Below are 21,236 nucleotides of genomic sequence, written 5' to 3'. Positions count from 1 at the left end.
TAAGTTTAATAAATAGTTTGCGCTTTTTCTGTTGGGTGATTGCCCTGGTATTCGCCTATAGAACTCTATACCTTTTTTTTTTTCTAAAAGGAATCTTCATTTGGCTGTAATTTTAAGAGGAAAATGGCGATTAACTGGGCTTAGCTGATTGATTTTCCTGACTTGTCTGTTTTTAAAGCATTTTATAGAAAAGTTAGAAAAAATTCCGAGGCTTCAAAGGGAAACTGAAAAAAAGAGAAGGGTAGAAAGGTGGTAGTCAATTCAAGGAAATGATGGGTGGAAATGACCACACATGGGATGAGAGGTGGAGTCATGTCTACATTCTACATTTAACACTATCATCTACAATGGCAACAGAACTCTGAGAGCCAAAAAAAAAAAAAAAAAAGATAGAGGGAGAGCAGGGTGTGGGGTTGGGGGGACCTCAGGGTGGTTAATTGTTGCAATTAGAGGGGTACTGCTTTTTTTAAAAAAATAAAAAAACAAGAAACGAGAGGAGGATAGCTCTTCAGCATCATTTCAAATAAAAGTTCTCCACAATCTTTCGGATGATTTTTACATGTAAAAAAATCGCTTTTGTATTCAATTTAGTCTTTTATTTTGACCATGTAAGAGTTGCAGGGCTAAGATGGGGGAGCTGTATAGAGGATTGGATATTGAAGAATATAAAAAATAAAAAGCTGTATTAAAGGATGGATTTGACGCAGATGTGACTATGAATGGATTCTTTGGCATGCTAGGAATTCAAAAGCCTCACCACGTGTGAAAATTCAAAGTCCAGATTTCATTGTACTTTTTTTTTTTTACAAGTCATAGAGTATATTAATTTTGACTGAAATCTGTTCATGTGCATTTATATAATTGCATTTCCAACTTGTTGAAAAAGTGAAAAATAAAGTGTCTAATTCTAAGTTTTTGAATTCAGTATCAAATTCTTAATACAACTAATTTCTGTTAGAATTTAAATTTGAAACTTTATTAAAGGTAACTCGAATGCCATTAACTTAAAATTTATGGGTACTATAAAAATCTAAGTTATCATATCAAATTACTGTATAAATTGACAATGTCAGAGTGTTCACTATTACACCAACTTACATAAGAAAATGCTTTCTACTTGAGGAAAGATTGTCGGATTTATTTGCTCTTAGCTGTGAGCTGTGGCTAATATTCCTTGACTAATTGATCAAGGCAACTAACAAAAACACACATATGCATAATTACAAAAAAGCAAGAAACCAAAAACACAAGAAAAGAGGACATTTTGTCCTTAAACTTAGTGTATAGGCAAGGATCTAGGGAAGGAAAAGAAAAATAATATAGAGAATATTAAAAAGGTTAAAATGATTAACCAATCATTATTCTGTCCACTGTTTCAATAACTTATAAAGATTATTTCTTTTTGTTCCTTGAAATTTATGGTTCTCTTTTTTAAATGCACTGAAGCTGGGATAACTAATCCTTGTGATTAAAGGGTTAAGTCTTGAAACTGAAAATCATTAGTGAACCCATGAGAGAATTTGGTTGCTTTTTGCTGAGGTCTTGGTTGAGCTTGATAAAGCTAAAGAGGGTCGATAACAAAAAGGAAAAAAAAGGGTCGATTCTGCTTATATCATGGTTCGAGTGTAGCCAAGAATCTAGGGAGGCTCATATGATTTTATGCGAGTGTATCAAGTTCCAAAGAGGAACTATGTTCTCAAGCACTATATCAGCATCTTATGCTAAGATGTCTCGAAAGTATTATTATTATTATTATTATTCAAAAGTCTCCCAAGTTATATACTTGGAAAAGTAAAGTCGCACTTGGTCATGTGAGCTAAAAGAATTTGCTTAGATACTCATCCTTTCAAATTTCTATCAAATCAACTTTTCACTATCACACAATAAAGCGTGAAGAGACTGAACTCTCGTGATGGGGGCCTTTGTTTCCATGACTGGCAAGAGTTCTTGACCTCTCTTAAGGCCCCTCCTTTTGAAATTTTCCCCCACGCGCACAACCCATAATGTTTTAGAGAGAGAATTTCTAAGGGTATGGTGCATGAACTAATTAATAAGCTTCTCATTTTTCAATGATGGTGGGTCCAATGAAGTGAAAGCCACCTTCTTACTCGCTGAGATTATCATTTGCCCTTTAACAATCCCCTCGCCTCGTTATATGGTTCTTCAATAGGGGATGGATAAGAATATGCCCACCAAAATTTTAACTACCTTCTTCGTCGTTATGTTCCCTAAAGGACTAATCATTAACTTAGATTCGAAACCACTTAAAGTACAGTTATCTTGATTTGAAATGCTAATTGCCAGTTCTAGGATTTTAAATGGAACCACATAAGTAGCATCTTATTTACAAATAAGATGCTAAAGCTATTAAATAGAGAGACTAAGGTTAGCACATAGTTATATAAATATTAGTTTTTCAACTACTAAAAATGAATGAAAGTTTTTTTTTTTATTAAATATAATCATTTTCATACATAATTAATAATTAAAAAATTAATACTCATATAAACACATATTGTCTTTATCCTCACCTACTAAATAGCCTGCTAAATATGAATACAATAGAGTAAATCTAATTATGAAGTAAATACTGAAGTTCCTTAATTTTGATTTCTCTTCTATTACAATAGATCTCATCATCAATTTTAGAATTACAAGTACAGAATTAGAATTACTAATACATGTTCTAATGATGAGATTACTAATGCACTTGCCTCTTTTTTTAATGGACTTTTAACTATTGTTATTAGAGTTATCTCTTACAATTAAAGGTCTCAAATTTAAAATCGTCAGAGCTAAATATACCCAAAAAAAACACCTATCTTCTTTCATATAATAAAAATATACACTTGTACATTGATTTATTTATAATTTATAAAAAAATTCAAAGTTAACAAGTACTATTACTAGCTTGACTTAATTGGCAAACGTTATACGATATTTTAGAAACTCTTATACGATATTTTAGAAACTCGTACTACAATCACATGGACAATTGAAAAGCATCTGCCTCATAAATGCCAGTACTCTGCGACTAACACCAGAATAGAAACCAGCTCTGGCCCTACGACTTTGGGCCACAGACCTTGATTTAGCATAAGCTGCTTTCAAATTTAGTCCACAAAACAAAATTAGGAACACTAATCATGGAGCAAGGAGATTGATAATCTAACTTCCATTTGTTTCGCATAAAACTTTTTAACGTTTAAAGTATTCAAAGAATTAAGTAATGGTAATCATTTCCATAAAGGAAAAAATATTAAATTATTTTTTAAAATTATTATCCACAAATAAAAGGGAGCTAAATCTGAAACTTGAATATAGAATTATAAGATGTTGCTAGGATAGTCCTACCGGGACAAGAAAATAATTATCACAGCACAAATAAAAGAATAAACTTAAGAAGAAGACGTCTCGAGTTGCCCTGGTTACAAGAATTACCTCAAAAATCCCACCCAGATAAACCATCTAAGGATCACAAAACTTTCCATGCAAATTTTCATTAGGCCTTCACATTTTAAATCGTGTACATTGTTTCATCCCAACGAAAATATGAACAACAGTCTCCGCCTCTAAAATGCTCATCCCGTTTCTCTTCTGCTTTCATCGGACAACCTACTTCCCGCCCTTACTATAGCCGTCTCGCAGAGTCACAGTGCGATTGAAGACGAGCTTATCGGGTGTTGAATCCTTGTCGACCACAAAATAGCCTGGTTTACATATTAAAAAAAGAGATAATAAGTATATATAAGACGGCAAATAAAAACGTCACTAAGTTTACAAGAGGGGGAGAGATGACAGCAGAGCAAAAACAGAACGCATTAATTCAGACAATCAGAAGTGAAATGCCAACGTGACATGACACCAATAAATGGCCAAAGGAGTAAGAACTAATAGATTAAAATTCTCAGAGTTTATATTTTTGTTCCTAACATTAAGATTTGAAAATCAAAATGAATAGAAAACTTGATGTAAAACTGGAAGCAACATCCACTTTTCAATTCAATATATATCCAGAAAATTCAAAACTAAAAGAGGGTTCTGGAATTTTTACCAAGGCGTTCAAACTGGAACCTTTCCCCAACAGCGGCATTTTTAAGTGATGGTACAGCATATGCACCGGACATCACCACCTTGGACAGTGGGTTCAGATCAGCAAGCCAATCCTCAAGTTCAGCAGGATTCTAATGCAATAAATGATTACAATTGATCAGATATTGTATTTGCAAGTGTGATAAAGTAATATTAGAAAGCCCCACGGGAATTAAACAATTGCCAACCTCTGAATTAAACAGTTTGTCAAACAATCTGACTTCCACCTTTAGAGGACCAACCCCTAGGGAAGATTCAGCTACCCAGTGCAGAACCCCCTGCAAAGGCAAATGGGGTTATGAAAATTAAAAACAAACAGAAATGCCAACTCAAAAGAATATCACCTTTTGAAATCCAAATATACAAGTACCCAACAGCAAGTGCAGTGATGGAGAGAAAAGAAAAAAGAAAAGACCTTAGGTTTTGTTTTCTTGGAAGGATCATATTCAGCCCGGACCTCGATAATAGTCTCATTATCATCAGCTAAGACTACTTCCGTGCACTTTATAGGGAAAGCATACCTGCACAAAAGTAGAATCATCCAATATTGATGCAATTTTCTAATAACTGGATTGTCATACTGAGACCAAATCTACTCTAACGTTTCTGAGATTTATCAATTAATTTTGCATAATGAAGTTCAATTCACTTTTTATATGATCATAATCACGAATATGAATAATAAATACATACAGTAACAAATCCAAATCTCCTAATTCAAATCTCTCCTTCCAAACACAAAATAAGTGAAATTGCATCCATATACCTGAGTAGGACAGATTTGCCTGGTGCAAGCCCATAGTAATCCTTTGAATCTTTCATCCGGAAATCAGAATGCTCAATATATACAACATTGGAAAATGGAACCTGAAAAAGGATAGTTGGAAGGAAAAAATTGTAGCAGATTAAGAATATAGCATTAAGGTACAAAAACCACACAAGGATCAATTATTCAAATTTATTATGAACTAATTATGAAAAAAGCGGTAACTAAACCAGTCTCAGACCAGCAGCAGTAGGCAACTCAGATATGTTATATAAGTTCATGATAGGCCAGCAAAAGCCAGGATCAGATATTTAAAAGGAGGGTTATGTGTGGCTAAAGATCTTATAGCATGTCTAGTAGAGTGTAATGCAATCAAATTTCCTGCAGAAATTCAATAGAAATTTTAACTGCATTACATTACATTACACCCTAACCTACACAGGCTTATAGTTTCTGATGTGATACTTTATGTCAATAGCCTAGATTTATAGTGATTGTGTGCATAAATATGATTAGGCTATAATTAAAGAATTAATTTATTCTTGTAAATAGTATAAACCCTAATTGGCTTGAGGGGAATGATCAAACATTTTTCTCTCAAAGTTTTTGCTTCCATCTTCTTTTTTTCATCACCGTTTTCATGGTATCAGAGCCAAGAAATTTGGTTCAGCTATGATTGGCAGATCTGCCATCTTCCTTTGGAGACTACCATTCTCACCAGCTTCCGATTGGCGACCCGGTGAAGCGCCGCCACCTGAACCGGCTCCTCACGTCGTCCAAGCTATCTGACTACAGTACGTGACCTGTTCTTCGGCGACTTTTTCACGCCGGTGACCCTTCCTCCAACATCGCCCGACGCTGGCGACTCCAGCCCACTCGGTCTGGTCACCTGCCCAGCTCTTCTTCACACATCCCTTGTGACTAGTAGCTTCACATCTACTATTCACAGTCATAGATTTTCTTTTCTGCAAATTCAGTCCCCATGGTCCAATCAAATATTGCTCATTCTAATAATTCTTTTGCTTATCTAACCAAGATTTTACCCATTGGTTTGTGAATCCTCTACTCTAATGTTTCTGATCATATTTCTGGTAATCCCAATCTTTTCTCTACTCTTGTTTTACCTTCTACACCATCTAAAGTCACATTAGCTAATGATTCACAAACTCAAATTAAAATAATCCTCAACGTAAATTTCCTTCCTTCTATCACCTTGACTAATGTTTTATTTACTCTTGAATGTCCATACAACTTAATCTCTGTTAGCAAATTGACTAAAGATCTTTGTTGTTCAGTCATCTTTACAGCTAAATCTGTGGTTGTGCAGAACCGGAGTGTTGAGAAGATGATTGGAGCAGGATATGAGTCACAAGAATTGTACTATTTTTTCACTTCTAACTCTCTAACTGCTTTTGTGTCTACCACTTCTGCTGAACTCATTCATAGTGGTTGGGGACATCCAAGTCTGAACAAATTACAAAAACTGGTTCCTAATCTCTCTTCCTTGCCTTCTTTAGAATGCGAGTCTTATCAACTTGGAAAGCAAACTCGAACTTCTGTTCCCAAACGAGTCAATAATAGAGTCACTTCTATATTTAACATTGTTCATTCAGATATTTGGGGTCCAAGTAAGGTTAGTACAACTTTGAGATTTCAATATTTTATTACCTTTATTAATGACTATGGCTTTTAGCTCTTTCTAATGAAGAATCGTTCTGAGTTGTTCTCTAGTTTTCAAAAGTTTTATGCTGAAATCTATAATCAATCTGGTATTCACATTAAAATATTGCGAAGTGACAATGCAATAGAATATGTATCTTCCTCATTCACTCATTTCTTGTGTATTACTCACTAAACTCCTTGTTCTCATACCCCACAACAAAATGGGATTGCCAGGCGAAAAAATCGACATCTGGGAAGCTGTCCTTACTGCCTATTACTTGATTAACAGAATGCCTTCCACTGTTTTGCAGTATCAAAGAAAGTTCTCATTCTGTTCTATTTCCTAACCAGAATTCCACCCAGTTGTCTCTGTGTATTTTCGGATGTATATGCTTTATTCATGATCATACTCCTGACAAAAACAAACTCCAGCCTAAATCAGTTAAATGTATCTTTCTCGGCTTCAAAAATATTACAAATGCTATGACCCTACTACTAACAGATATTTTGTGTCTACAGATGTCACCTTTTTTGATAACTCTCCTTAATTTTCTTCCAGTTTAGCACACAAAACCTTTGTTCCTAAAACTTTACCTATACCTCCAACCCTTATTTCTCCTTTGCCTCAAGTGTGTTCATCACCCACTTCTATGCCACCTCTTCAGCTCTACACACGTTGGCCTCACCCATCTGCTAATAACAATGACATTTCTCTCTCTAATGCAGATACTTCTAATGACTCACCTCCGGTTCCATCATCACCTGCTTCAGTCATGCTTTCAACAGCAACAACTACTTCTACTTTTACTCTTCGAAAAGGTATTCTCTCTTCTCAAAATCCTCATCCCATTTATAATTTTGTGAGTTACCATCATTTATCTCCTTCCTATTATACTTTTATTTTTGTTGTGTCTGCTGTCTCTATATCCAAAACAGTTAGAGAAGCATTGGATCATCCTGGTTGGTGTAATGCTATGGTTGAGGAAATAACTGCTCTTCATAACAATGGAACTTGGGAATTGGTATCCTTACCACCTGGCAAGTCTACTGTTGATTGTCGATGGGTTTACATAGTTAAGGTGGGACCTGTTAGCAAAATTAATCGCCTCAAAGCTCGCCTTGTAGCTAAAGGTTACAAATTTTTAGGCTTGATTACAGGGATACTTTCTCTTCAGTAGTCAAAATAGCTTTTGGTCACCTCCTTATCTCATTGGCTGCAATTAATTACAAGACCCTTCATCAACTAGACATTAAAAATGTCTTTCTTCATGGAGAGCTCGCTGAAGAAGTTTACATGGAGCAACCTATAGGATTTGTTGCTCAAGGGAAGTCAGGCTTAGTATGTCATCTTCAACGCTCTTTGTATGGACTAAAACAGTCTCCAAAAGCATGGTTTGGACGATTCAGCACTATAGTTTAACAATTTGGAATTTCTTGAAATAATTCTGATCATTCCGTATTTTTTTGTCATAATGGTGATAGATGCATTTACTTGGTGGTCTATATTGATGATATTGTCATAATTGATCATGATGGAATCTCTCAGCTTAAGCAACATTTGTTCAACCATTTTCAAACTAAAAATCTAAAAATATTGAAGTATTTCTTGGGGATTGAAATGGCACAGTCTAAAACAGATATTAGGATTTCTCAACGGAAATATGCTTTGGATATATTGGAAGAAACAAAATGTTAAATTGTAGACATGTAGCTTGTTCCTAAACAGGAGGAGTCACTTAAAGATCCTGCTAGATACTGAATATTAGTTGGCAAGCTTAATTATCTCAATATCACGCGACCATAAATTTCCTTTGCTATAAGTGTGGTTAGTCAATTTCTTTAAACCCCCTACAGTAGCCACTGGAATGCAGTCATTCGAAATCTTAGATATATCAAAGAAACTCTAGGACAAGGTCTATTCTATGAGGACAAAGGTCACTCACAAATTGTTGGTTATTCTGATGCAGATTAGACAGGTTCTCCTTCAGATAAACAATCTACTTCAGAATATTGTATTATGATTGGAGGAAATTTTATATTCTGAAAAAGTAAAAACAGTGTGTGGTTGCAAGATCAAGTGTAGAAGCAGAATATCGAGCTATGGTTCTGGCAACAAGCGAACTCATTTGGTTGAAGCAACTCCTTCAGGTATTGGAATTGGAATACGACGATACTGGCTAAATAAAGCTGATATGTGATAATCAAGTTGCTTTCCATATTGCATCAAATCCAATTTTTTATGAAAGAAAAAGCATATAAAGGTGAATTGCCATTTTATTAGGCAAAAGATTAAGTCAGGAATTGAATATTTGTAACAAGGTTGGAGCATGTCATGTACGCTCCAGCTTGAGGGGGAGTGTTAAGATACTTTCTGTAAATACCCTAAATTTGTAGTGATTGTGTGTATAATTAGGAATATAATTGTGTGATATGATTGGAATGTGATTAGACTATAATTAGAAAATTAATTTATTCTTGTAAGTAGTATATATATCTCAATTGGCTTGAGGGGAATGATGCATTTTTCTCACAAAGTTTCTGCTTCCCTCTTCTTTTTTCCATCACCGTTCTCAATTTCGAAGTTGCAATATGCTCTCTGAAATGCACATTAAAAAAAAAAGAAGGAAAGAACAAAAAGAAGCTGAGCTGAACTTCTAATCCTAACATTTTCTACCGGCACTGGCCCTAGTTAAACCTGGATTGTGAGCCCAATCCCAATTAGACCAATACATGGTCTCAATCCAAGTTTGAACCAGAATATACCCAGTCAAAATCAGGCCGGAACCATCTCGAATTGGAACCAAACCAAATTGGATCAACTTTTGACCGGCTTCAGGTCAAACCTTGATTTTTCAGTTAAAAAAATATAAAAACTTGACATACAGATTTGGTCAAATCAGATCAAACTGGATGAACCAACTGGAACCAGAATCGGGATTTTAGGTGCCCAATCCCAACCCATAGGACCGGCACTGAACTGTGGCCAAGCTTAATCCCAATCATATAGGCACAGAGCTATTAGCTTATCTAAAGCAAAAAACACCAAATGTGCACATTTGTAAATAGTTTAAATATAGAGTAGTATTCTAATTGGGCACTATCCTCACATTCAATGGAAGAAACCCTAATTATTCTTTCTTCTAAACACTTCCCACCCTTTCTCATAAACCCTTCATTTTCCTCCAAATTGAGACCCCTCCCCCCCAAAAAGCAACAAGAGGAACCAATATTCTACTCTTATTAACATAAAGTGTGTCCACACATTTAAGATTATAGTTTATTGGCAGTCAACCAAACTTGATCTCAACCTATTTTTCACAACTCAAATCGCAATAGGACATGCTAGGGCCCTAACTAGATCGAGTTGCAACTATATCAACAACTGCTAAGAACCAAGATAGCTCGAGATATTTCAAAACTCACAAACATTATTGCCTGATAGAAATATAAAACTATGGCTTCAACCAGAATTGTGTATTCACCTTGTAAAAAGCAGAAGCATCATCATTTTGAGCATCAGGCCATTTCTTTGCCTCAAGATCCATAATGCAGCCAGATTCTAGGTTGGTAATGACCACCTAAGAACACAAAAGTTGAATTGAAAACCAGAAAACAATTGATCATAAAAAAGATAATGAAAAAATATGCGAACCTTTAGGGGGTGCAATACAACCATTGTACGAGAGGCTGTTTTATTCAATTCTTCTCTTATGTGATACTCAAGGCGTTCCAAACGTATCAAACTACCATCACTGTAGCACAATGCATACATGGAGCATAGTACAATAGATGCAACTAGTTTTCATTCAGAAATGATTAAATAAAATTGCTATTGCTTTAACTAAAAGCAAATTACAGAAAAACCTTCTAGTGATTCCAATTCCTCGGACAAAAGCATTGATTGCAGTTGAAGTTACGCCCCTTCGCCTTAAACCAGCAAGTGTCATAAGACGGGGATCATCCCAACCATCAACATAATTTTTTGTCACCAAGAAATTTAACTGAAACAACAAGCATACCAATAATTAGATTTATCACAAAACAGCAGATAAAGTTCAAATTTCAAGCTTTCCAAGGAAATGTTGCTCACTTTACGCTTTGACATCACAGTATTTGTAATATTCAGCCGTGAATACTCCCACACATAAGGCTGATAAATGCCCAGTGCATGTAACAACCAGTAATATGACGCACGCCGTGTCTCAAATTCCAACGTACACAGCTGCTCAAAGTTTAAAAAAGAAAAATGAAACCGAACTGTAAACACAGAATATATGGAAATCAACTTCATAGAGGACATGAGAAATTCAAAGTTAGGATTCAAATTGGAATTTGGAAGTCTTTGCATGCGAATGGCAACTGTGGCTTACTCAGGGAAATAGTATGATCTATAAATCATTTGCAGGCCAAAACCATCAAATTATTCCCAATGAAATCTATTAAGCTAAAGGACAGACAGTATAAGCCAGGACTTCCAAAAAGAATATTAGGTGACCACAGTCAATGTTTGAGTCTCTTGAAAAAGTCAGTCTGAAGAAATCAAGCACAAGTTAATACAATGATCTATTTCTAAGCTCATACAACTAGCAGAAGGGGGAAAGAAGGAACTTAGGAACATTCTAGCATTTAAAATTTGACATCCAAGAAGATGATGACCATTTATATTATGCTCAAATAACAATACAAGTTCCCAATTGAAAAGTTATGTTTGCAGTTGGAATGCAACTTTTAAGGCCATATTTCCTAACAAACATAGGACAAGATAAAAAAGAGAAGTTGGGCTCATTTTTCCTGTAAAGATTGCTGATACATTGTGGGAAAATATACCAGTCAATATTCAGGACCAGGCAGAATGTTTAATTGAGACAATTCAGCACAATTTCTTGGAGAGAAAGAGAGAGAGAGAGAGAATAAATTCTTGATGCTCTCCCCCGCTGGAAATCAATTAGTGGGTTGAACAATCAAAGGGGGGAATCCAGGTATTGTTAAAAGAATACTCGTAGAAAGATTTCAATCTTATGCATAAAGAGTGACTCCTAGTAAAATTAGGGAAGGCAAAAATAGAGCTGAATGGATGATAGAGGTGAGGATGTGAGTTTGCTCAAGCAGCTTCTGTCCTTGGGCTTGTGGAGAGGGGTAAACTATCTTGGGCATTTCATCATATTTTCTCATCTACTTTTTAAGTTAACAATTCTATAATCGTCGGTGTACTGATGTTGAGAATTCCAGCTTCATGTCAAGATACAAGTAGAAAACTGGATATAGAGAATAATGATATCTTCATTTAAGGTTAGGGGAGAGATGTTGAGAATTCCAGCTTCATGTCAAGATACAAGTAGAAAACTGGATATAGAGAATAATGATATCTTCATTTAAGGTTAGGGGAGACTTTCTATTTGTTTTAGAACAATTATCGATCCAGAAATCTAATCTTTAACCAATAACAGATGCTATTAATCAAGCCTTCAGATTGGGATCTTTGGTTAGCAATCGCTTCTTATTATGGATACCCAGTGACATGGACCTGGTTTATAGTAGGAATCTCGGGTTACCAAAGTGCCATAGGGAAAGGAGGGTGAGGTAAGTAAGACTAGATAGACATCAACAAAGAAGAGGGACTATGGTGTAAAATCCTTTTAAAACAATCTATTAGAGAGGTGAAGCGCAAAACATATTTCTTTTCCATGGAGCCCTATTTAGAGAATGAAAGTGCCTTCAAAATATCATTATTCACTTGGGAAAACTACAAGGGAAAAAGTTTTCAAATTTGAAAAACTGATGAACATATCTATAAATATTCGCCTGCATCGTAAAAAAGCAAAGGAAGTCAAAGAAACTTTTGCTTCTTCATTAAAACTGACCAGGCCAGTCGACTCCTAGGGATAATGGCAGTATCCCCCATTTGATGTTGTTATAAGTTATAACATAGCTCTTAGTTTCATATACAGTCCCATAATGTTAAAATAAAAACACCTAAAGTAAAACTGAAGAACAAAAATAAGTTACCGAATGAGTGATATTCTCAAGAGAATCCACAATGCAGTGAGCATAATCATAACTTGGATAGATACACCATTTGTCTCCTGAATGTGGATGAGGAGTAAACTGAAGAAAGAAAGTGAAACCATGAATACATGGAAAAAAGAGAAGTTCAGAGTCAAAGATGTTTATTGATAACACTTGCCTTGATTCTATAAGCAATGAGGTCATACATATTAAAATTATCACTCTGCATGTCTTGCTTCATTCTAAGTGTTGCCTTGCCTTCTTCAATCATGCCTCGTCTCATTTCATCAAAAAGTTTCAAAGACTCTGCAATAGGTCTATCCCTCCATGGACTGTTCATCTTCTTTTCTCTATACTCCTTGATCTCCTCAGGTGTCTAGGAACAGTATTGACTTAAATTAATCCTCTGACATCAATTTTAATCATCCAAGTAAAATTGCAACTAATGCAAATTGCCATTTCATGCAGATCAATTATATTGATGCAAAACTTGCTGACAATATGATTTATGCAACTATATGATATGTAGAAAAAGCAAGCAAGCTGGGGTAGCATGAAGCTGCTCAATGACTGGGACCAAAGATTTCTGTATGTTTGGGTTTTTTGTTTGAGTGTATCGTTGGAGCGCACGCTTGTGCAGGGTGTCTGGTGGGCTTGAACCCTGGCAGACAACATAAAACACTGAAGGCTACACCAAATTAATTCCAAACAATTACTATTTGGTCGCTACCTGGTGATCAACATATGCATGACCTCTTTGTATCAGCTCAACAGCCAAGTCATAGAGATCTTGGAAATAATCACTAGAGTAAGTGATCTACAAAAGGAATATAGAAGTCAGAAAAGGCAAATCCATGCAAATGCATGCCAATCAAATGGGTAACAATATTACCTTGAAGGGTTTCCAACCCATCCACTGGACTATCTCTTGAATATGATCAATATACTCCTTCCTTTCCGCCTCAGGGTTTGTATCATCATACCTAAAAGGGGCAAAGGTCAGGGATTAAGAGTTAAGACTAAGAAATAATGGCCAATGCAACATCATGTCATTCGTTATCACAAGAGTCCAGATGAAGTTTGTTTGACAGGCACTAGGCTTTATAAGATCCTCATCATACACAACCATTGCCATAGAACCATAAAGAACAATCAAAGGGGAAAACATAAATTCTCAAATTCTATTAATTCTCAAAAATCTTCACCAAAGTACATAGATGAAATAGGAAATTATGATATAATAACTACTCTTGCTAGCACTAAGCCTAATAGAACTTTTAAAATATTCCTAGATAATATTTAATTTAAAAAATATAGTAGTCAAGTATTTGGTAAAACTATGCATAAGTTACTATTAAATAGTTTTAAGTTTTTAGTTAACAACTATCCAGAAGTATCTTAATCTGCAAGATGACCAAAAGGGATATGTGCTTGTTTTGCTTGATCATAAAACAAGAATATTGTTGGCACTTCAAAACATTATAAGGACAATATAGTCTTTTACTTGGTCAAAGAGCAATATAGGATAAGTAGATATCAAAAGTAAGGGGTACCATACTTGTGGCTTCTGACTAATTTGAAATGGTTTTTTTAAAGCTAAATCAAACACTATTCCACTTAGGACATTCCACTTATAAATAGGTTTTAACTGACTTATAAGCCAAACCAAGTGCCCTCTAAATTTTATCACATTGCATCTTTGAAACAAAAGAATAAGAGCAATCTTCACCTTAGATAGCAGCATCCATCTCGCTCTTTTGCCAAACCAAAGCTAACAAACATTGCCTGAAAAATGTTTTTCAAAATGAGAAATATAATTCTAATATGCAAATGATTAATCTCAAAGATCATTTTTCTTCTCCTTTTTATGAATCATCTCAAAACATCAACAAAATAAATAAATAAATAAAAGTAAACAAATGATACCTTCGCATGACCTATGTGAAGATATCCATTTGGCTCAGGGGGAAAGCGAGTAAAAACTTTTCCCCCCGTTGCTTTCAGATGTTTATCAAGCATTTCCTTCGTGTTGCAGCATCTCAAAACAGATTTATCACTGAAGAATATTTCAGTGTGCACCTGAACAAAAGAGATTATCATAATGAGAGATAATGTGAAACAGACAATTTGAAGATTTAAAAGAAAAATTAGCAGCAAGTAAGAATCTAACATCAGCATGCAAATCTCATGTTTATTTTGCAAATTAAAATTTATAAAATCTTTAACTTTGACAAATGCACCAACAATCATAAAGCACGTATTGGCAATGACCATGATATCATACTTAGATAATCAAATATACCTTGAAATTTTCCTCAGGATTAGGAAATATAAGGAATGGATTAAGATCTTCCTCAGATGGCTGCACTGGATTATCATCAGCAACTTTTTTATCCTGTGAAATTTCAACATAAGCAAAAGAGAAAGAGAAAAGGAATTAAAATCTCCTCAACAACGATGGCCGCAGAATCTCACCTCAACTTTAGCAGGCTTTTCCTTTTTCTGCTTTGAGGGCTTCTCATTGTCAGCTGCAGTCCTTTCACCAAGTAATTCAAATAATTTTGCATCTATCAATTGCTAACAAACAATAAGACATGGTAGTAGAGAGATGTCAATGATTGAAACATGACACAATAAATTCTTAATATTGGCAATTTTTAGTAAACAAAATAATCAACACTTACCTTAACAATCTTTGGATCAGCCCATGGAAGCCTCTTACGAACATGCCCAAATAGATCACCCACTTAAAACAAATCATACAGCCAAATTGAAATATTAATATCAGCATAAGGCAGTAAACCATAATCATGCATGTGCCATGTAGCAATGCGCATACATGCAACAATAACACAAACACTAGAGTAAATGCACAACATGCCAGAAAAAAAAAACAAATTAATGGGATGGTCCCTCACAACCCCCACCCCCACCCACCAAAAAGAACCTTCACTTTTATTTCCCTAATAGGGCATGCTGCAACATCTTCAAACACTCCTTCAAACTTTCACTCTCTTCCATATGAGCCCACAACCCATAAGAGTGTGTATGCAGCAAAGAAACCAAATGTTAACCAAGCACTATAGAATTACAAACACTAGCCCAATCCAAGGTAAAGCATATATATATAAAATTATATATAATATTAGAATTAATACCAACCATTTGTTCGATAACGTAGCTCCAAAATAGATTCCTTATTCTGTTCAAAAATTTCATTTACAGTACGTTCAATATCTTCTACAGAGACCTCAACACCTGCGTAGAAGTACAAAGTTATCTTATCTCCTGAATGTAATGTTATTGATCAAAGAAATATAATATTCTACATAAAGACCATAGAAAAAAAAGATTATTTAAAATGGAGATAATAGCCAAATCAAACCCTAAACTTTACTATTTTTAACAATTTTACCCTAAACTTTTCTTAACAAATCTACCCTGCACCATGGTTATTGAATTAATTGTACCCTACAATTGATTCATTTGTTTAACTTAACCTCCACTGCAACATCATCTCCCTAATCACCATCCATCCTAAATTAAATCCTAATAAGCTATGCCCTCAAAATTTATTAAGAATTTTATTTTCTGTTTTAATTTAGGCATAAAAGATTTATAATTTGGTTTTGATCTAAAATTTGGTTTGCATTTGATTTAAGATCATAATATTAATATGATTCGATCTTAAAGACATTAAAATAGTTTTCCAAAATTAAGGAAAATGTATTATATTATTTTAAATAAATCTATTATATATTCAAATATAAAATTCTGGTGATATATAATAAATTTATTTCAAATAATATAATTTACTTTCCTTGTATTTTATTATAAATTAAAATATTTATTTCATATAGGGGATAGAGCTAATTAAAATTTTATATGGAGATAGGAGCGATTAGGGAGGCACTGCCCTAATTTTAATAAAAATATTTAATGGTATATAGGATACAATTAATTTGATTGGCATAGTTTAGGGTGGATCTATTAAAAAAATTAGGGTAGAAAAGTGGTGAAACTTAGATTTTTGTTGGCCATTAACCCTTTAAAATAATGATGAGATTCAGAAAGCTAGAAAATGAGGCAACAAGATGACCAAAAAAGAAAAATACCAAAAGGATAGTGTAGTACATTCAATCAAAAGGATAACCTACCAACACCACATGCTTCTTCAAATTCATTCAACTCAAAATTCTCTGAAGCAGTCTTAGATAAAAAAGAAAATGCAGCTTCTAGCTGGGCTGGGGTTTTAACCTGCAGAATTTTAAACAAGAATTCCAAAAGTTTGTTCCGGACTAAATGTTCTCAATTTAAATTCTAAAAACCAAACTTTTGCAAGTGTTAAGTAAAAATAAATAAATAATTTAAACCTTTGAGGAGACAATATATCCCAGCAAAGTAGGTCGATGTATGAGGGCATTTGCTGGGTACTTTGTAGCTACCTGTCAAACATATAACGAACACCAGAGTTTCATATGATACACAAAATGGTAACATTTGTAATGGAAGATTCATGGGGAAAAGAAATGCATGCAAACCACCTTGATAAAAACGGAATCATAAGTTTTACCGAATGGGAATGCATAAACTAAAAGAATACTTATAAAGGAATTTTGATATCTAGAGGATACTCAATTTGCAAAGTGCTCGGCAGCATAACCGCAGAAGAATGTATATATGAATTGGCTTACCGTGTAAAGGAGGTTTCCAATTGTTCTACTGCATCCGTCGGTGACACCCGCCTGAAGGCAGAAAATTAAATAAAGGTGACATGTTATACCGCAAAACACAATTACACAAATACTTCTCTACCTTTCAATTTGGAAATAAAGTTAACTTTTAAAAGGAAATTACAAAAGTAGAAGAAGAAGAACTAATCACTTTCCGTTATTTGGCACTCGAGTTCCTCAGTGAGAAACAACAAAGCGAAGAAATAATAAAATCCGAAAATGATAAAATAAGAAAGTAATCAGAGTACCTCGTGAATGACGGCGGTGAGATTATTGGTGACTTTGTTGTTGGCGATGGTGTTCCGCGCGGTTCTTTCGTCGAGACCAATTTTCAAGAACTGCTCCGATGGCGTATCGGAGCTCTCTTCCTTCACCATCATTCACACACACACACACACACACACACACACACACACAGTGAGAGAGAGAGAGAGAGGATAAAACTAATGCAATTAGTGAGCTGAGCAGGCGATCTATGGGTGTGAAAGGAATGTGAGGCTATCTATGAAGAGGATGATAAACCCTAATTAAGCCTCCAAGTGAAACTAAGCTAGAACGAATACTGAATCTGTCTGCCTTTTTTTCAGATACTTGAAATATTTTTTGTGGAATTAAGATTCTCGCTGGAACGAAGATTCTTTTGGACAGCAGCGTTAATTTTTCTTGATTTCTTTTTTTTTTTTTTAATTTATTTTTGGGAAATTTAATACTTAGTTTAAGTAAAACATATTAGTTTCCTTAATTTTAAAAATATATTAAAACCTCTTTAAATTTTTATTAAAAAAATATTAATTTATTTATTTATTAATCTATTATCTATATATAAAGTTGGCTCTTGAAGGATGCCAGAACAATAAAATAGTTTTCTTTTTTCTTATTTTTTAATTATTTTAATAATTTTCTCAATTTTTTCCTTATTTTTGAATTATTTGAATAGTTTCCATTTAAATTTATTTACTTTATTTTTTAAATTTTTTTACACAATCCAATCCAAATTTAATTAATTTTCCTTTTAGTTTTTGATAAAAATTAATTTAATTTTATCTTAAAATATATACATATATATTTGTGTTAAAAAATAAAAATTTATTTATTTATAAAAAATAAAATATTTAAATTTTTCATCATAGTAAAAGTAATAATAAGTTTGTAGTATAACTTAATCATATGAATAGTTATATATAAAATATTTTTTAATAATATTTTTTTATTTTTTGAATTATTTTAATATTTTTATTATACACCTATATATTTTACATTTATTATTGATAAAATATAGATTCGATTAATTTATCTTTTAAGTTTTTTATATATCCATATTTTTACGATCTATATTTATTTAATTTATTTTTTAAAATTTTTTATATAATTATTTATTATTATATTTATCTATTAATTTTATTTTTACATTTAAAATCCACAAACAATATAAGTTAAGAATATTTATTATTTATATAAATAGCTAACATATAAAATATTTTTTAATAAAAATTGCTATTATATAATTATGAAAAATAATTATATTATATATTTTTAATAAATAAACTTAATTTTTATAAATTAATATAATGTTAAAAATTAAAAGTATAATATGAATCGTGGTAATTTAATTAATAATAAAATTTTTTATATTATTATTTGAAATAAATGTAAAAAAATATATTAAAAAGTTTAATTATTTTATTGAGTAATTTAGCTGAGAATTTTGATTTTTCAAAAAAAATTCAGATTTTTTTATCTTTATTGCAATTTACAAAAATCTGCACAATGCAAGAGTATCAATTAGTTTTAACTTTATACCATTCAATTCAATAATGTAAAAGAACTCCTTAAGTAATTTTTTAATTTTATAAAAAATTGCTAATTAATTTTATATTTTAAATATTTTAAATTTTATTATTAATACTTAACAATTAAATTAATAAGAGACTAATTAATTTAAAAACATTTTAGTATATTTTTTAAATTAAAAAATAATTAATAATTTTTTCCCATGGAAATTATACGGTGAGTTTCTCTTATTTTTGTTATTCTTCTTAACCAGGCAAAGCTGAAGGTGCCGGAATTTTATTTTCAAAAATTGAATAATAAAAAATGTTTGCCTGTTCTCATGGGCTATGAAGCTGCAAGGAGAAGACGTCAATCGGCAATTTCCTGGGCTTCAAGGGATCGACAGTTTTGAGAATGGGCCCTCTGAGTTACCGCCGTTGCAAAAGTTGGGATACAATATGGTACTTTCATAAATCTAAAGCATATTTTATTTTTTAAATTTAAAGGGGCTTTCTATTAACACTCGGAGACATAGACTGATCATAAGTATATTTAAGTAAATTTATGAAATTTTAATTTCTACCCTTCAATTTTCAATTTCATTTAAAAAGAAATACTCTTCATTATCAAAACTTCACCATATTCTCCATTATTTTCTAAATTTACAGGCGTAGAATGAAACTCTTGTTTTCAAACAATTTTATTTTTTACTCCATATTCTCCCATAAACCCATAAAAATAGAATACAAAGACTCGTGATTAGGAGAAGCAAGTACCTTAACGAGTTAATTCCAAGGTCGACAATACAGTCCCTATTTCTTCCCTTGGATCGAAATTGGACAATGAAAGATTAAACTAGACCTATTGAAACAATAATTAGTGGGGTTTATGGATATTAAGTTCCAATTCATCATTATATCTACCTTGGCCTAATTATGGTTGTCCTTCCATTATGCATATAATAATTACCATGTTCAAAAATCATCATCCATCTCAAATTCAAAGGTAAAGAGTTGTCAAAATATTAATGGTTTAATTATTGCTCATAATTTTTATATTTATTTATATTTTTAATTTTAAATAATTTATTAGTATAACAAATTAATATAACAATATAAAAAATTATACTCCTTCCTTCTTATAATTATTCTCCATTTTATTTCTTCACACATATTAAAAAAAGATAATTATTTAATGCAAATTAAAATATAATTACTGAAAAGTAAAATAGAATGACAATTAATTGTTTAATTCATATTAAGTATGTTATAAATATAAAAATTAAATATATACTTTTTAGAATCACAGAATTTTAAAATTGAATTTTTGGTATAAATTGAATTACTTTTAAACTGGATTTAATTCTAATTTACATTAATTATATTAGTTAAAATTGTCTTTATAAATAATAATAATAAAAAAAAACCTTCAAAGAATTTTTCCATTCACAAGTTTGTCTCATAATTCGTACACGATGAAGATAAAAAAAATAAAAAATATCACACAATTAATATAATAATTAAAAATAATTTAAAAGTTAAAAATAAAAATTTCATCTTACATTATAAATTATTGATAAAACTTGATTTTTTTAAATGTGTGATTAGTTAAGGGTAATAATAAGCTTAGCAGGAAAATTATTTTTTAGATATTTTATTTAAAAATAAATTTATTATGCTATCAAAATCTTGTATCACACGTTGAACCTCTTATAAATATATCACACGTCAATAAAATTTTAAAAGTGAAAATATATTGAATATATCCCTTTTATACACAGACTATATATATTCCTCTAAAATTTAATTTTAAAAATGGTAATAGATTTAAAATTTTAGTTAAATAATTAAATATAAAAATATAACAAAGAATTTTTTTTTTTTTTGCAGAGATATGTATAAATAAAATCCTAGGAGAAGCCAAAGATGTCCAAATGGGACAGTGTGATCTGATCGGAGTTGGGACATCTAACATGTGAAGAGGAATGAATATGAATACTCGACAGTCTGACAGGCCCCTCTCCTCCCCTTCACTATTCTCATCCATCAATCTCTGGATCTCATTCTTTTATTTTCATTTTCTTTTTTTATTTAATTTTCTCCACATTGCCAGCTCCCACCCACATCCATCAATTATTCTCAACATTAATTTAAACATAATTCATATGTTTTTTTATGTAAAATTACTGATTAAATTTAGATAATAAT

General features: G+C 32.4%; 1 protein-coding gene across 1 annotated transcript; it reads right to left on the bottom strand.

The window, feature by feature from the left end:
• Positions 1 to 3,297: 3,297 nt before the first annotated feature.
• LOC110617598 (glutamine--tRNA ligase, cytoplasmic) lies at positions 3,298 to 17,904 on the bottom strand. The gene is made up of 23 exons (XM_021760499.2): positions 17,508 to 17,904; positions 17,221 to 17,271; positions 16,900 to 16,971; positions 16,684 to 16,783; positions 15,689 to 15,784; positions 15,211 to 15,272; positions 15,002 to 15,103; positions 14,829 to 14,921; positions 14,453 to 14,605; positions 14,256 to 14,311; positions 13,419 to 13,509; positions 13,257 to 13,343; positions 12,705 to 12,902; positions 12,527 to 12,625; positions 10,611 to 10,742; positions 10,385 to 10,521; positions 10,173 to 10,272; positions 10,003 to 10,098; positions 4,859 to 4,959; positions 4,508 to 4,613; positions 4,281 to 4,370; positions 4,055 to 4,184; positions 3,298 to 3,710 (listed from the first exon to the last, which is right to left on the bottom strand). Exons 1-23 carry the CDS (start codon positions 17,637 to 17,639, stop codon positions 3,616 to 3,618), a joined length of 2,379 nt encoding a protein of 792 aa, XP_021616191.1. The 5' UTR covers positions 17,640 to 17,904; the 3' UTR covers positions 3,298 to 3,615.
• Between the last annotated feature and the right edge of the window lie 3,332 nt (positions 17,905 to 21,236).

Source organism: Manihot esculenta, chromosome 6 (genome assembly GCF_001659605.2).
Source record: "Manihot esculenta cultivar AM560-2 chromosome 6, M.esculenta_v8, whole genome shotgun sequence".
In the NCBI taxonomy this organism is placed as follows: Eukaryota; Viridiplantae; Streptophyta; class Magnoliopsida; order Malpighiales; family Euphorbiaceae; genus Manihot; species Manihot esculenta.
This window is presented reverse-complemented; position numbering and strand designations above follow the sequence as displayed.

Coding starts and splice junctions, on each gene's coding strand:
- LOC110617598 (XM_021760499.2), bottom strand. CDS start 17,639: ATGATGGTGAAGGAAGAGAGCTCCGATACGCCATCGGAGCAGTTCTTG. Junction 10,522..10,610: donor CTGTGATGTCAAAGCGTAAA/GTGAGCAACATT, acceptor TTGTTGTTTCAG/TTAAATTTCTTGGTGACAAA. Junction 3,711..4,054: donor GTTCCAGTTTGAACGCCTTG/GTAAAAATTCCA, acceptor TATGTAAACCAG/GCTATTTTGTGGTCGACAAG.